Source organism: Paroedura picta, chromosome 1, assembly GCF_049243985.1.
Source record: "Paroedura picta isolate Pp20150507F chromosome 1, Ppicta_v3.0, whole genome shotgun sequence".
Taxonomy (NCBI): domain Eukaryota; kingdom Metazoa; phylum Chordata; class Lepidosauria; order Squamata; family Gekkonidae; genus Paroedura; species Paroedura picta.
The window spans coordinates 18190245-18204194 of NC_135369.1; the positions used below are offsets into that span (position 1 = coordinate 18190245).

The 13950-nt window shown below is 50.3% G+C and overlaps 1 protein-coding gene across 1 annotated transcript in view; it reads left to right on the forward strand.

Moving 5' to 3' along the window:
- The window catches only part of RPS6KA4 (ribosomal protein S6 kinase A4), a 58085-nt gene that overhangs the window by 38731 nt on the left and 5404 nt on the right, over window positions 1-13950 (forward strand). Inside the window, 4 exon segments of the mRNA XM_077324291.1 lie at window positions 699-890; window positions 2072-2099; window positions 2102-2230; window positions 11878-12041. Of these exon segments, the coding sequence (XP_077180406.1) occupies window positions 699-890; window positions 2072-2099; window positions 2102-2230; window positions 11878-12041 (513 nt within the window).

The following is a 13950-nucleotide window of genomic DNA, read 5'->3' on the forward strand; positions in this document are numbered from 1 at the left end:
GCTATTAGTCAAGACGGCTGGCTGAACCTCCATATTCAGAAGCTGTTTACCCTTGAAGACCAGTATCTTCAAGAGACAATTGTGGGGGAATTTGGCTTCCAAGCCCTGGTGGTAGGCGGCCCGGGGACATTAGAGAGCCAGTTTGGTGTAGTGGTTAGGAGTGCGGACTTCTAATCTGGCATGCCGGGTTCAATTCTGCACTCCCCCACATGCAACCAGCTGGGTGACCTTGGGCTTGCCACGGCACTGATAAAACTGTTCTGACTGAGCAGTGATATCAGGGCTCTCTCAGCCTCACCCACCTCACAGGGTGTCTGTTGTGGGGAGAGGAAGGGGAAGGCCACTGTAAGCCGCTTTGAGCCTCCTTCGGGTAGGGAAAAGCGGCATATAAGAACCAACCCTTCTTCTTCTTCTTCTTCTTCTTCTACTTCTTCTTCTTCTTCTTCTAGTGAGGATCGGTATTTTGTTCTGATCCATCCATTCCAGGGTGTCACAGCACTCCAGACTCTGATTCATTCTGCCTTTTGCTCAGACAGGTGCTTTGCTGATTGTGCAAAACCAGGAGCATCAAGACAGCCAGGGCACAGGAGAAGCAGCAGGGAAGGGTGGGGCAGGGAGCGAAGCAGGTCAAGATGAGTTACCAGGCCAAAACACGTCGACTGGGCGTACAACTGCTTTTGACCGTGTCCCACTCCCAGAACATTCTGTATGCAGACGAGTCAGAGGGAGCTCCCGTGAAAGTGATTGACTTCGGCTTCGCCCGCCTGCGGCCCCAGAACTCGCAGCCCATGCAGACACCCTGCTTCACCTTGCAGTACGCCGCACCAGAACTCTTGCAGGATGGGGGTTATGATGAGTCCTGTGACCTCTGGAGCCTGGGAGTTATCTTGGTAGGTGTCTGGGGGAGAGCATGACCCTCATTCTTTTCCTTCCTTCCTTCCTTCCTTCCTTCCTTCCTCCCTCCCTCCCTCCCTCCCTCCCTCCCTCCCTTCCTTCCTTCCTTCCTCCCTCCCTCCCTCCCTTCCTTCGTTCCTTCCTTCCTCTCTCCCTCCCTCCCTCCCTCCCTCCATTCCTCCCTCCCTCCCTCCATTCCTCCCTCCCTCCCTTCCTTCCTTCCTTCCTTCCTTCCTTCCTCTCTCCCTTCCTCCCTCTCTCCCTCCTTCCCTCCATTCCTCCCTCCCTCCCTCCCTCCCTTCCTTCATGCCTAGAGCAGCCACCGACTTTCCAAGAAGCAGACCAATGACTTAAAATGAAATGGTTGGCCATAGTTGCATCTGGATCTTCCTTCCTTCCTCCTCCCCCCTCCCTCCCTTTCTCTGTATCTCTCTTCCTAACTCACTCCCTCCCACCCTCCCTTCCCCCTCTGTATCTCTCTTTCTCCCTCCCTCCCTTCTCCCACCTCCCACTCCCCTTCCTTCCCTTCTTTCCTCCCTCACCTCCTGCTCTCCTTCCTTCCTTCCTGGACTTTCTGCATCCCAGTTCTTGCCTCTCCCTAAATCAATGGGGCCCACCCTCCCTTGTTCTCTTTCACACAATCACGAGGACCGAATAATTTCTTAGCAGTTATAAACCATAAAGAATTCGTTATCTAGTTGATATTATACTGTACAAATTGCAATCTAGTTTTAAAACAAAGTGACTGACAAAACGTGGACACGGCAGCTTACGCCTTGAATAGAACTTCATTGGTCTTCAAGGTGTTCCTGGAGTCAGAAGTCGTTCGATTCCTATGTGTCCTTCAAGGGCAGTTTTCCGTTACCATGATTTATTTTATATTTTAAAACAGACAGGCGTAAGAAAAGAACATCACAAACCCACAAACTGTCTGGCAGCAGATCTGTCCTAGCTGGCAGATCTGGTAGATGAGGGCAGCCGTGCACCTGCAAGAAGGTTAATAATGTTGTGAAGTTCGGCCAGCTTGAGATAAAGTGGCTTCCTTCAGTGCGGGCCGGGCAGTTTCAGGAACAAGGGAAACCCTCTTGGCTACTTGAAAGCCTTGTTTGTGCGTGTGTTGTTCCCACCAACCCACCCCCCGCTTAATTTTCGCTTCTGTTCTTCTCCTCCGCTTTAGTACACCATGCTGTCCGGACAAGTCCCCTTCACAGCAACCAGGAAGGGAGTGCAGCGAACCACGCAGCCGAAATCATGCGCAAGATCAAGGAGGGGCAATTCTCCCTGGATGGCGAGGCCTGGAAGAACGTCTCTGAGAAGCGAAGGAAGCTGGTTAGAGGTGAGGGGGGGGGGGTTATGACAAAGCCCGGGGTAGAACTGGTGGCCAGGGTGAGAAGTACCAGGCTCAGAGATGAGGATGGATGGGGGAATTAGAATCATAGAGTTGGAAGGGACCTCCAGGGGTCATCTAGTCCAACCCCCTGCAGAATGCAGGAAATTCACAACTACCTGCCACCCACGGTGACCTCAATTTCATGCCCGGATGAAGCCCCCCCCCCCAAAAAAAAACCCCATAATCCCGGGCCAGTCTGGCATTATTATGATTATTATGATTATTATGATTTGCTTAGTGCTTTTTAAATACTGCCCTTCCACCAAGTTGCCCAGGCATCAAGGAGGACAGATATACATGATTCCCCTTTCCTCTTTTGTATCATCACACCAACCCATGGATTACGCTGAGAGTGAGCGATTGCCACGAAGTCACCCCATCAGCATCATGGCACGGTGGGATTTGAACCTGAGACACCCAGCTTCCAGTTTGGTGCTCTCATCGCTACACCATGCTGATCCTAGCTCGGGTGGTTTCTCCTGGGGTAGGGAAATGGTCCCCACTGAAAGGGTTCAGTGCTTTGTTCTCCGAATTTGGGGGAGGTAGGAAAAATGTAAGGCTGAGAAACCCCCCTTGTAGTCATGGGTGCAAGAACTCAGGTGCTGGGGTTTGACGATGGCATCAAAGTAGAGCACTTTTGGGAAAAGGACCAGTGAGAATTCTACACCCATAAACATGTGACAGGAAGGGGCGTATCTCAGTGGTAGAGCAACTGACTCACAGATTCACTGCTTGGCGTCTCCGAAGGAGGGTGGGGTTGGAAAAGCCCTTCTCTGCCTGAGGCCATGGAGAGCCATCTGCCATCAGGGTAGCTAGCAATACAGTGGTCTGCCTTGGTAAAAGGCAGCTATAAGACTTTTGCAGTCTGCACACATGAAGAAAATCTGCACCTGTTTGCTTGTTTTGCACAATTTGTCCTGCCGCTTTCAGGATTGGGGTGTGAGTGTGTGTGGGGGGGAATCAGCAAATAAAAGGTGTGTGTTCTTTACCTGCCACACCATTTTCTTTGAGCCTCTTGTGGCGCAGAGTGGTAAGGCAGCAGACATGCAGTCTGAAAGCTCTGCCCATGAGGCTGGGAGTTCAATCCCAGCAGCCGACTCAAGGTTCACTCAGCCTTCCATCCGACTCAAGGTTCACTCAGCCTTCCATCCTTCCGAGATCGATAAAAATGAGTACCCAGCTTGCTGGGGGGTAAACGGTAATGACTGGGGAAGGCACTGGCAAACCACCCCGTATTGAGTCTGCCATGAAAACGCTGGAGGGCGTCACCCCAAGGGTCAGACATGACCCGGTGCTTGCACAGGGGATACCTTTACCTTTACCATTTTCCTTCCAGCACCTACAATTCAAAGCTCATTGTTAGAACTTGCTTTTTGACATACTAAGACCTGAGATCTTTCGCTTCAAGTTGCATAAGGGAAAGAGAGAAAAAAGAGGTAGATTTCTCCCCAGTCTTCTCTGAAAAAAAGGAGGAAGGTGGTGTAGAAATTTAATGAAGAACAAAAAGATGAAAGTTGAGAGATCCACCATCTTGATATTGCATATTGTGTTTTAATTATGTTTTAATTTATATTTATATACCACCGCGAGACATTTGGGAGAGGCGGTATATAAATATAAATAAATAAAATGCAAGGGTCGCTGCGGCTGAACAGCCACTAGCACCTTAGAGACCAACAAGTTTTGGGGGTGTCAGATTTCAAGAGTCAAGGCTCCCTCTGTCTGACACCCAAAAGTTTATACCCCCAAAATCTTGTTGAGGCCGAAGGTGTTACCGGACTCAGATCCCGCTGTTCTACTGCAGACCACCCCGGCTCCCCTCCAAAACGGACCCGGAGCTGCATTTGACGGAATCAAACATCCTTTTTAAAAAAAGGATTTTATGCACTGACTATCTTGCCCTCCCATCCGACATCTCATGGACGCACACAGGGACGTGCTTGTCCTTGTTCTCATACCAAAAGATCTCTGCTGCAGCCCCCGCCCCTTGCTGAAGACATAATCTGTAGCTTCACGCTGGGTTCATTTAGGCTGCCGTCGCCTCTCCTTGGCTGCAACGCAACTGTGCTTGTTGAGAAAAATATTACCAGGGAAAAATGTAATTGCCCTACGGGGTGTTCACAGGTCAGAATATATTTAATAAGCCGCAGGGTGTGAATTGGCAGGCTGTGTGCCACATGGTGCTTCGGTGTTCATGCACGTGTATCAAGAATGGATGTGCGCCAAAGCAGCATCCAGCCGCCCACACAGAGGTCTTCCTTCCAGGGACCGCACGGGGAGGGGGCGGAAGTCTCAAGTTGGCCATGCTGGAAACTCTCAGAATGTTAACAAGGCTACCTTCAAGAGACAGAGTTAGGGGCGGTGATTCGCGGGGGAGAAGAACCAGGAAATGGAGATGGTCTCTAGCATAAGAAGAGCAATTTTTTTTTGTACCCTGCTTTTCACTACAGCCAGTTTGGTGTAGTGGTTAGGAGTGCGGACTTCTAATTTGGTGAGCCGGGTTCAATTCTGCCCACAGTGCGGATAAAGCTGTTCTGACCGAGCAGGAATATCAGAGCTCTCTCAGCCTCACCCACCTCACAGGGTGACTGTTGTGGGGAGAGGAAAGGGAAGAAGATCGTAAACCGCTTTGAGACTCCTTTGGGTAGAGAAAAGCGGCATATAAGAACCAACTCTTCTTCTTCACTACCCAATGGAGTCTCAAAGCGGCTTGCAGCCACCTTTCCTTCCCTTCCCCACAACAGACACCCTGTGAGGTAGATGAGCCCGAGAGAGCTCTGAGAGAACTGCCCAGTCAGGACAGCTCTAAGAGGACTGTCCCAAGCTCACCCAGCTGGCTGCATGGGGAGGAGTGGGGAATGAAACGCGGCTCGCCAGATTAGAAGCCACTGTTCTCAGCCCTACACCAATCAAACCCAGTTCCCCAGATTACAAGTCCGCACTCCTAACCACTACACCAACCTGGCTCTCTCAAGTGGGAGCCCATGCAGCTGCCAGAGCTCAAGTCATGTTTGTACCCTCCAAGATGTTCCTGGAAGGACCCTGGCTGCTGCGTTCTGGACCAGATGCAGCTTCCAGAGCAGGGATAAGGGCAGGTCCGTGTAGAGCAGGGGTAGTCAAACTGCGGCCCTCCAGATGTCCATGGACTACAATTCCCAGGAGCCCCCTGCCAGCATTCGCTGGCGAATGCTGGCAGGGGGCTCCTGGGAATTGTAGTCCATGGACATCTGGAGGGCCGCAGTTTGACTACCCCTGGTGTAGAGTGAGTTGCAGAAATCCAGTCTAGACATGACCATTGCATGGATCGCTGTGTCTCAGTTCACACCGAGAAGCCTGGCTGAGTGTGCAACAGTCACACCTCAGCCTCTGTTGGGCCTCCCAGAGGAGTTGATCGGCCACTTCGTGAGACAGGATGCTGGACTAGACAGACCACACTGGTCCGATCCAGCAGGGCTCTTGTTCTGTTCTTAACCTGGGAGCTTTTGCATGCAGAGCAGAGGCTGTTCCCCTGAGCCGCAGCCCCTCCCCAAATTCATGCTTTTACTGCTGCATGTTGACTTCTGGTTCTCCCCCAGTCCCTTCCCCCCAGGTCCGTCAGCCTCCCCGATGCCTCGTTTTGTGTAAGAATCTTAAGCCCACCCTCCCTGCACTGGAGATGATCTTACACTAAATGCAACGCTAACCGATAACAATTAAAATCACGAAATGCAAAAAGAAAAAAGGAAAGCGAGAGAGCGAGGGGAAGAAAATTCCCAACGTTCGAATTAAAAATAACGCAGCCTGGCATTAAAGCGATCGTCCCCGTAACCCTCCGCCCACCAACCCACGATTAAAAGCCTGCTTTCAGAGCTCTGTTTTGCAACCCGTGAGAAATCTACTCCGCGAGGGTTGCCTTCCTCCCTCGTTCAAGGAGACGGTGCCGTGCCGCGGAGCGGGAGTTGCTACGGAGAAGGTTTTGCTTCCTTGCCAACTCAGATTCAGGACTGATTTTCGGTTCAAAGCGCTGGCGATGCCAGTGCTCTTCCCTCGTGGGAGCTTTCACGTGCGAGACACAGAGCTGCTTTGCAAGCATGATTTCAGCAGGACGCACCTGGGCAAAGGTCCAACGGGCAAGTTCTTTTCCTGTGCTGGCGTGGCTAGCGTGTAGTGATGGAAACGCTATAGAATCATAGAATCACAGAGTTGGAAGGGGCCACACAGGCCATCTAGTCCAACCTCCTGCTCAACGCAGGATCAGCCCAGAGCATCCTAAAGCATCCAAGAAAAGTGTGCATCCAACCTTTGCTTGAAGACTGCCAGTGAGGGGGAGCTCACCACCTCCTTAGGCAGCCTATTCCACTGCTGAACTACTCTGACTGTGAAAATCTTTTTCCTGATATCTAGCCTATATCGTTGTACTTGTAGTTTAAACCCATTACTGCGTGTCCTCTCCTCTGCAGCAAACAGAAACAGCATCCTGCCCTCCTCCAAGTGACAACCTTTCAAATACTTAAAGAGGGCTATCATGTCCCCTCTCAACCTCCTATGCTTATGCAAGGCTCGGATCGTTGTGAACAGGGCCTGCATGGAGGAGGGTTCTAGCAGAGGCTGAAGGTAGCTAAAGGGGGACCTCCCCGTTCAGAGGCATTAAGCCCGTGAATCCCAGAGCCAGGAGGCAACGTCAGGGGAAGGCCTCGGCCTCTCTCCCTGTTGTTGGCTGTTCAGGGGGACTGGATGGACACGATGTGGACAGGATGCTGGACCAGAGGGACTGTCGGTCTGATCCAGCAGGGCCTTTAGTGTGTTCTTAATATTATTTGGATCCAAATTCACTCTGGCGATATGAAGCAAAAGAGAGACGTTTCTCTTCGGCCACCTCTCGCTGCTCTTCTAAAATTTATTTACGTGATTTTTAAAATTTATGTGATTTATATCCCACCACTCCCGTACAATGGCTCCTGGTGGGTCATAAGGTCATTAAAAATCAAATTAAAACCCGCATTAAAAGGACGTACTGATGCAATATAAAATACACAGCAAACAGGTGATAAATAAAACAAGCCCTGCACCCAAGACTGATACCCATTATTTAAGAGAGGGCCTAGCTGGCAATGTCCAGCCCTGGGAAGGAGCTGCAGGTTCAGAAATCTAAGGGAACAACATACACGCTGGTGTGCATTGCGTGTGAAGTGCCGTCAAGCCACTCCTGACTTAAGGAGGCTCTATGAATCTGTGAACTCCAAAACATCCTGCTGTTGACAGTGTTGCTCAGGTCTTGCAGACGGAGGGCCGTGGCTCCCTTGATGGAGTTCAGCCAACTTCCGCCGGGCCTTCCTCTTTTCCTGCTGCCTTCCGCTTTTCCCAGCATTGTTGTCTTTTCCAGGGACTCTTGTCGTCTCATAAGGTTACCAAGGTACGACAGTCTCCGTTTAGTCCTTTTACTGCTGGAGGGAGAGTTCAGGCTCAGTATGATGCAGAATCCACTTCTTTGTCTTTCTGGCAGCACACGGTGTCTGTAAAACTGCCCTCCAGCACCCCATTTCAAATGAAGCTTCGTTCTTCCTTTTTAAAGCTCTGAGGCTCACATGGAAGGAAAACAGAGACAGGAATCCAACAGAATGATCAAGGACAGTTTACAGAGAGGGAACAGGGATACAAGCCAGTACTGAGTGTTAACAGTCAGGGACGCACAAGCCACAAAATGTGAAAAGGCCTTCTGTAACCCATACAGATTTTGCCCATGCAAAAATCCATGTGCGATACACACCTTCAAAGGGCAGCGGACTGAAGAGGGAAAGGAAGAGAAAGGCACGGCAGAGGGGACAGCGGGAAATGTTACTCATCCTTTTTCTGCATAGAAATGTCACCTGGGGCGGCTTATCTCAGTATTCACATAGTCCATGCTCCAAGCAGCCCTCCGATAACCCAGAGATTTGGCATTTCAGGAGGGATTGCTTGGTTCAGGGACCGGACTGGGAATCTAGGTGGTGACTCAGGGGAACAATACGAAGGATGTCCAGAGTAGGAATCCTGTGCCACAGGGTGGGGCTTGGCAAGTGGCACAGTCCAGGACACAACTGGGAATAGTTATAGCAGTTTAGGAGCTGGAGAGGAAAAGGAACCGGGCGGGGAAGGATGCAGGGGGAAGCCAGGTGCAAGCTTCCCGGTTGATGCAGGGGGCAGTTCAAGGCAGGGAGGAGATGGCGGGGAGGAGCTTCCATGGGAAGAAAGGGAACATGAAGGAGGAGGGGCAGAGAGGGCAGAGGCTTCAGCTTCAGGAGGAACATTCATTAAGTCACAAGCTGAGCGTACCTGGGGAGGGGGCTCTTTTGTGTGTCACAGCAAGGCTGTGTCCCCGTGATCTTTGCTTCCACTGAAACGTTTAGCACAATGGTGATGATGCCTGATTTGGGTTCCTGCGGTCGCCAGTGAACCCCTCTTTGTGTTCTCCCGGCAGTGATTAAGTGGCTCTGATGCAGGGGCCTGCCCCCGCCTATTCTTCCCGGCCAGCCTCTCCTCCTTTGTTCTGCACAGGCGCCTGCCCACAATTCGCCTGGCAAACCACTGAGTTCAGCAGAGCAATTGAGCCGGCCATAAGGGCTGAGGGGCCAGATTTTCATGCCTGCAAACTAAAGTGCTGTCACGTGATTATAAAGCAGCCCTATCTGACTTGATGCTAAAGGGCCGGCAACAATACTGGGGCGTGGGTGAATGGGTGGATGGAGGCATACGGGGAAGTCGCAGACTTTCTGATCCGTGCCTCCCAGGCCGCAGGGGTAGTCAAACTGCGGCCCTCCAGATGTGCATGGACTACAATTCCCATGAGCCCCTGCCAGCATGGTACTGGCCGGGGCCGGGGCTCTGCAGGGCCTGTAAAACGGAGCTCTTCCGCCAGGTCTATGGTTGAGGCTGGGATTGGCAAGGAAGAACACTGCCCCCCTGGGGGGTTTGAAGTAGTCATCATCACCCTCCATCCCCCAAGGCCCTTGTTCGGGTAGGGGAGAGTGGTATGTTTCCGCCGTGTTGGGTATTTTTATAGTCTTTTAACAGGGGTTTTAATGGGGGATTTTAAGACTATTGTTACCCGCCACAAGCCTGTAGGGAGTGGCAGGAAATAAATCTAATAATAATAATAATAATAATAATAATAATAATAATAATAATAATAAGAAGAAGAAGAAGAAGAAGAAGAAGAAGAAGAAGAAGAAGAAGAAGAAGAAGAAGAAGAAGAAGAAGAAGAAGAAGAAGAAGAAGAAGAAGAAGAAGAAGAAGAAGAAGAAGAAGAAGAAGAAGAAGAAGAAGAAGAAGAAGAAGAAGAAGAAGAAGAAGAAGAAGAAGAAGAAGAACTGTAGCCCATAGACATCTGGAGAGCCACGTTTTGGCCACTCCTGCTCTATAGCATTATACCCTGATGTCCTCAAGGCTCTACCCCCACCTCAACAGGAATGTCCCAGCCCAAAGGTAGCAACGCGATGCCAAAGTCACACCTGTCTAGAAGAAACAAGAGCTTCTGTAGGAGTTAGAAAGCAATTTCCTTTTCCGAAAAGCTCAAGAAGGACGCCGAGATGTCTTCACTGGTGCTGAGAAAGGACTCTGTACACCAGTCTTCAGGGTGTCCGTCGGCTCCACAGCAGAGGAGCAACCTGTGGCTTCAGCCTCCGTCTTGTGTGGATTCCCCTTCAGCATGCTCACCCTCATCCCCTGAGCCATTCCTTCAGGACACTGAACAGATATCGCAGCTCCTGGCGGCTTTAGTTAGGCCCTCTACACACGATCCATTTGCACGTTTATAGCCGCTCACCCTCCAAGCACTTTGACTGAATTCACGGGGGCTACAACGAGATGCACGATGGGGTATCAGCTGCTTGATAGCTCAGCCTAGAGGGATCTGCTCTGGTCAGGGCTTGCGTCAGCCCTGGTTATTACTTGGGTGGGAGACTACAGGGAAGTCTGTGGTCCCAATGCATGGGCAGCCAATGGGAAACCATCTTTATTTATCTCTGGCCTTGAAAAACGCCTGGCCGGGGGATTGCCGTGAGGCATTTGAAGCTTTACAGCATGCAGATACTATTATATAATTGGGTATTGTTAATGAAAGGTCTTAGAGGATAATGTGGTGCTTAATAAAAGCCAGCATGGATTTCTCAGGAATAAGTCCTGCCAGACTAATGTTATTGTTTGTTGATAGAGTGACTAGTTCAGTATATGCAGGAGATGTGGTAGATATAGCATATCTCGATTTTAGTTAGGCCTTTGATAAGTTCCCCTGTGATATTCCGGTGGGAAAGCACTGGGATGGATAAGGTTACAATCAAACGGAGTTGTAATTGGCTGGCTAATAGAACCCAAAGGGTTCTACCATTGGTTGATCTTCATCTTGGAGGGAAGTGACCAGCGGGTTCTGTACTGGAGCCGGTATTGCTTAACATTTAACATTAAAAATGTGATACATAAATATAAGTTGGGGGCATACCTGGTTTGACAGTAGTACATGTGAAAAGGACTTCCGGAGGACAATAAGTTGAATAGGAGCCAGGAGTGCAATACGGCAACCAAGAAGACAAATGGGATCGTAGGCCGCATTGCTAGGAGCACAGAATCTAGGGCCAGAGAAGGTAGAATCTTACTCTATTCCGTATGGCTGAGACCTCATTTGGAATCTTGTGTCCAGTTCTGGGCGCCGCAGTTCAAGAAGGGTATTGACAAGTTGGAAAGTGTTTAGCGAAGACGACTGGGGTGGTTGAAGGGCTGGAATCCTTGCCTTACGAGGAGAGACTGAGAAAGTTGGGTGTGTAACTTGGAGAAGAGGAGGGCAAAGGAGTGATATGATAGGTGCGTTTAACCATGTAAAAGGTAGACATGTTGAAGACAAGGCCAACTTGTTCGCTGCAGCTTTAGAAAACAGGACTTGGAGCAGTTGGTTCAAATTACAGGAAAACATTTTCTGACAGTGAGGGCTGTCCATAGATGGAATCTGCTGCCTCGGAGGGTGATGGAGTCTCCTTTGCTGGAAGTTTTTCGCAGATTGAAGGAGCACCAGTCAGGAGGATGTGTTTGGTGTAGTGGTTAGGAGTGCGGACTTCTAATCTGGCATGCCAGGTTTGATTCTGTGCTCCCCCTTATGTAACCAGCTGAGTGACTTTGGGCTCGCCACAGCACTGATAAAACTTCTGACCGAGCAGTGATATCAGGGCTCTCTCAGCCTCACCCATCCCACAGGGTGTCTGTTGTGGGGAGAGGAAAGGGAAGGCAACTGTAAGCCGCTTTGAGCCTCCTTCGGGTAGGGAAAAGCGGCATATTAGAACCAACTCTTCTTCTTCTTTTAAGTCCTTGAGAAGGTGGAGGGCTGGACTGGACGGCCCTTTGTGGTCTCTTCCAGCTTTCTCTTCCAGCTTTGATAGTCTGATTCTGTATCACTCCTCCAGATAATCTTATTCCATGGCAGAAAAGAGGAAGCGTTTTCCTACTGCTTCAGACAGACTAACATGGCTACCCACCTCGATCTTACTCCACGCTTGTATCCAATAAAGTGCATTGCGGGGTAATCGCTCAGTCTCTCCAATACTTTCTGAGATCTGCCTCATCTGTTTCTTAATTCCCTTCCTTCTGCCCAGGTCTCCTCACAGTGAACCCTGCCAAGCGGCTTAAGATGTCAAGCTTGCGCTACAATGAGTGGCTCCAAGATGGCAGCGCCCTCTCTTCCACGCCTCTTATGACTCCAGATATCCTGGAGAGCTCAGGGCCCGCGGTGCGAACTGGCGTCAACGCCGCCTTTATGGTAAGAGATGCGATTCCTGAGCTGGGAAAGGGGAAGTGGTTGAGGGAGGCGTGAAAGAAGAAGGGGAGTCACGGACCAGGAGTGTCATGACATCCATGTTGCTCTGAAGTAGGTAGGCCCAAGGAGTGGAGCAGGGAGAGCTCAGAGGAACCGAGCAGAGTCCTTTGTCTAGACCAGGGGTAGTCAGACGGAGGCCCTCCAGGTGTCCATGGGATACAATTCCCATGAGCCCCTGCCAGTGACATCTGGGCAGAATCTGCACTTTCTTTATTCCATTGTCAATCCTGTTGAATTCAGATCGCTTTGAACTCGGATCTTCCTCTATTCCCCCCACCCCATTGAAACAGGAAAGTCTTCTGCACGTGGTTAGGGAGGCTCAGAAGGCGGTGGGGGGGGAGCCAAGCCTCTTTCTTTCTTTTCTTGAAGGGTGGGGGGAGAGGAGCCAGGCAGGGAGCCTCTTTCTTTTCTTGGTGGGGGAGAAGATCGAAAAAGGCAGAGGAGGGAGGAAAAATCCAGGACCGACAGAAGTTGAGAGAAATTAGGGGCTTCTCCTTTAAGGCAAGTGTGTCACATGACCAGGTGTAGCCTATCAGAGGTTCTCTACCATGGAGCTTGTTTCCCAATCCGGATATTGAGGATTAAAAGCACTCCAAGATATCGCACAATAAAAGTAGGGTCACTCCGGTTCAATCCTTCTTGCTGCAGAAGGAAAATTTAAATTGCCCCAAATCCAAACGGAAATCGCATTCTGTGTAGAGGGCAGGGACTTAATCGACCTGGGGTTGGAGTAAAAGCTCGGTGCAGTTTACACCCTGGAGGGCCGCAGTTTGACTACCCCTGGTCTAGACCCACAGCCACAGCTAATTCAAGCAGTGTGTCCCATCAAGAGAGCATCTCCCAGTGGAAGTGAATAGGGCCTCTTTGACCGTTTATGCACTGGAGGTTTCATGCTGGGCTGCAGGCTGGAGTTTTAGTTGTGGCAGGTTGCCCCACCTCTTCCTGCACCCACATGGGGGAGCATTTGGCCTGGTGCACGTCATCCACCCCTGATTTGTGCTCCTGTACAGGAGCTGGGGCAGTGAAGTTCCTAGTGCATAAACGGTCTTTGGGGTGAAGGGACGGGGGAATCTTGCCAAGGAGCAAAAGGTCTGTTGCAAAACACTGTTCATCTTGCAGAGGAGCTGCACATGGCTACAGGTCAGCACCGAGGATGGGAAGCGGGCTCGTAAAACGAGTGCTTTGCTGTGAGCCAGAGGGAGGAATTTTTGTCCAACTGGTTAACTGGCCAGGTGTGCTGTTTGGGCAACACCAGTAGTTTATTTAAACGGTCTTAGACCAGAGCAATAATAAAACACAAATATAGAAGCAAATAGAATAAAACAAGCGGAGGGAAACAATCCCTTAGCCATAAAACTGAAGTGAAATAGGACAATTGGGAAACATCACCAAAAAAGTTCCCGAACAAAAGCGTAGAGAACAAATAACATAAAGGGAAACAAAAACCCAACCTGGAAAAGTGATGAGAACCATAAAGTTTAGGGATAAAACTGTATATAGAAAATATTAATCATAGAATCCTGGAATCCTAGAGTTGGACGAGACCTCCAGGATCATCTAGTCCAACCCCCTGCCGAATGCAGGAAATGGCCACAAGAGCCAAGCACTTAAACCAGGGTAGTCAAACTGCGGCCCTCCAGATGTCCACGGACTACAATTCCCACAAGCCCCTGCCAGCATTCGCTGGCAGGGGCTTGTGGGAATTGTAGTCCGTGGACATCTGGAGGGCCGCAGTTTGACTACCCCTGACTTACACAGTTCCTTCTGCCCACCCACACACAATGTGCCTACATTCACAGAATTAGCATTTCTGTCAGACGGCTACGAACCAGATGATGACGACCCATTTACA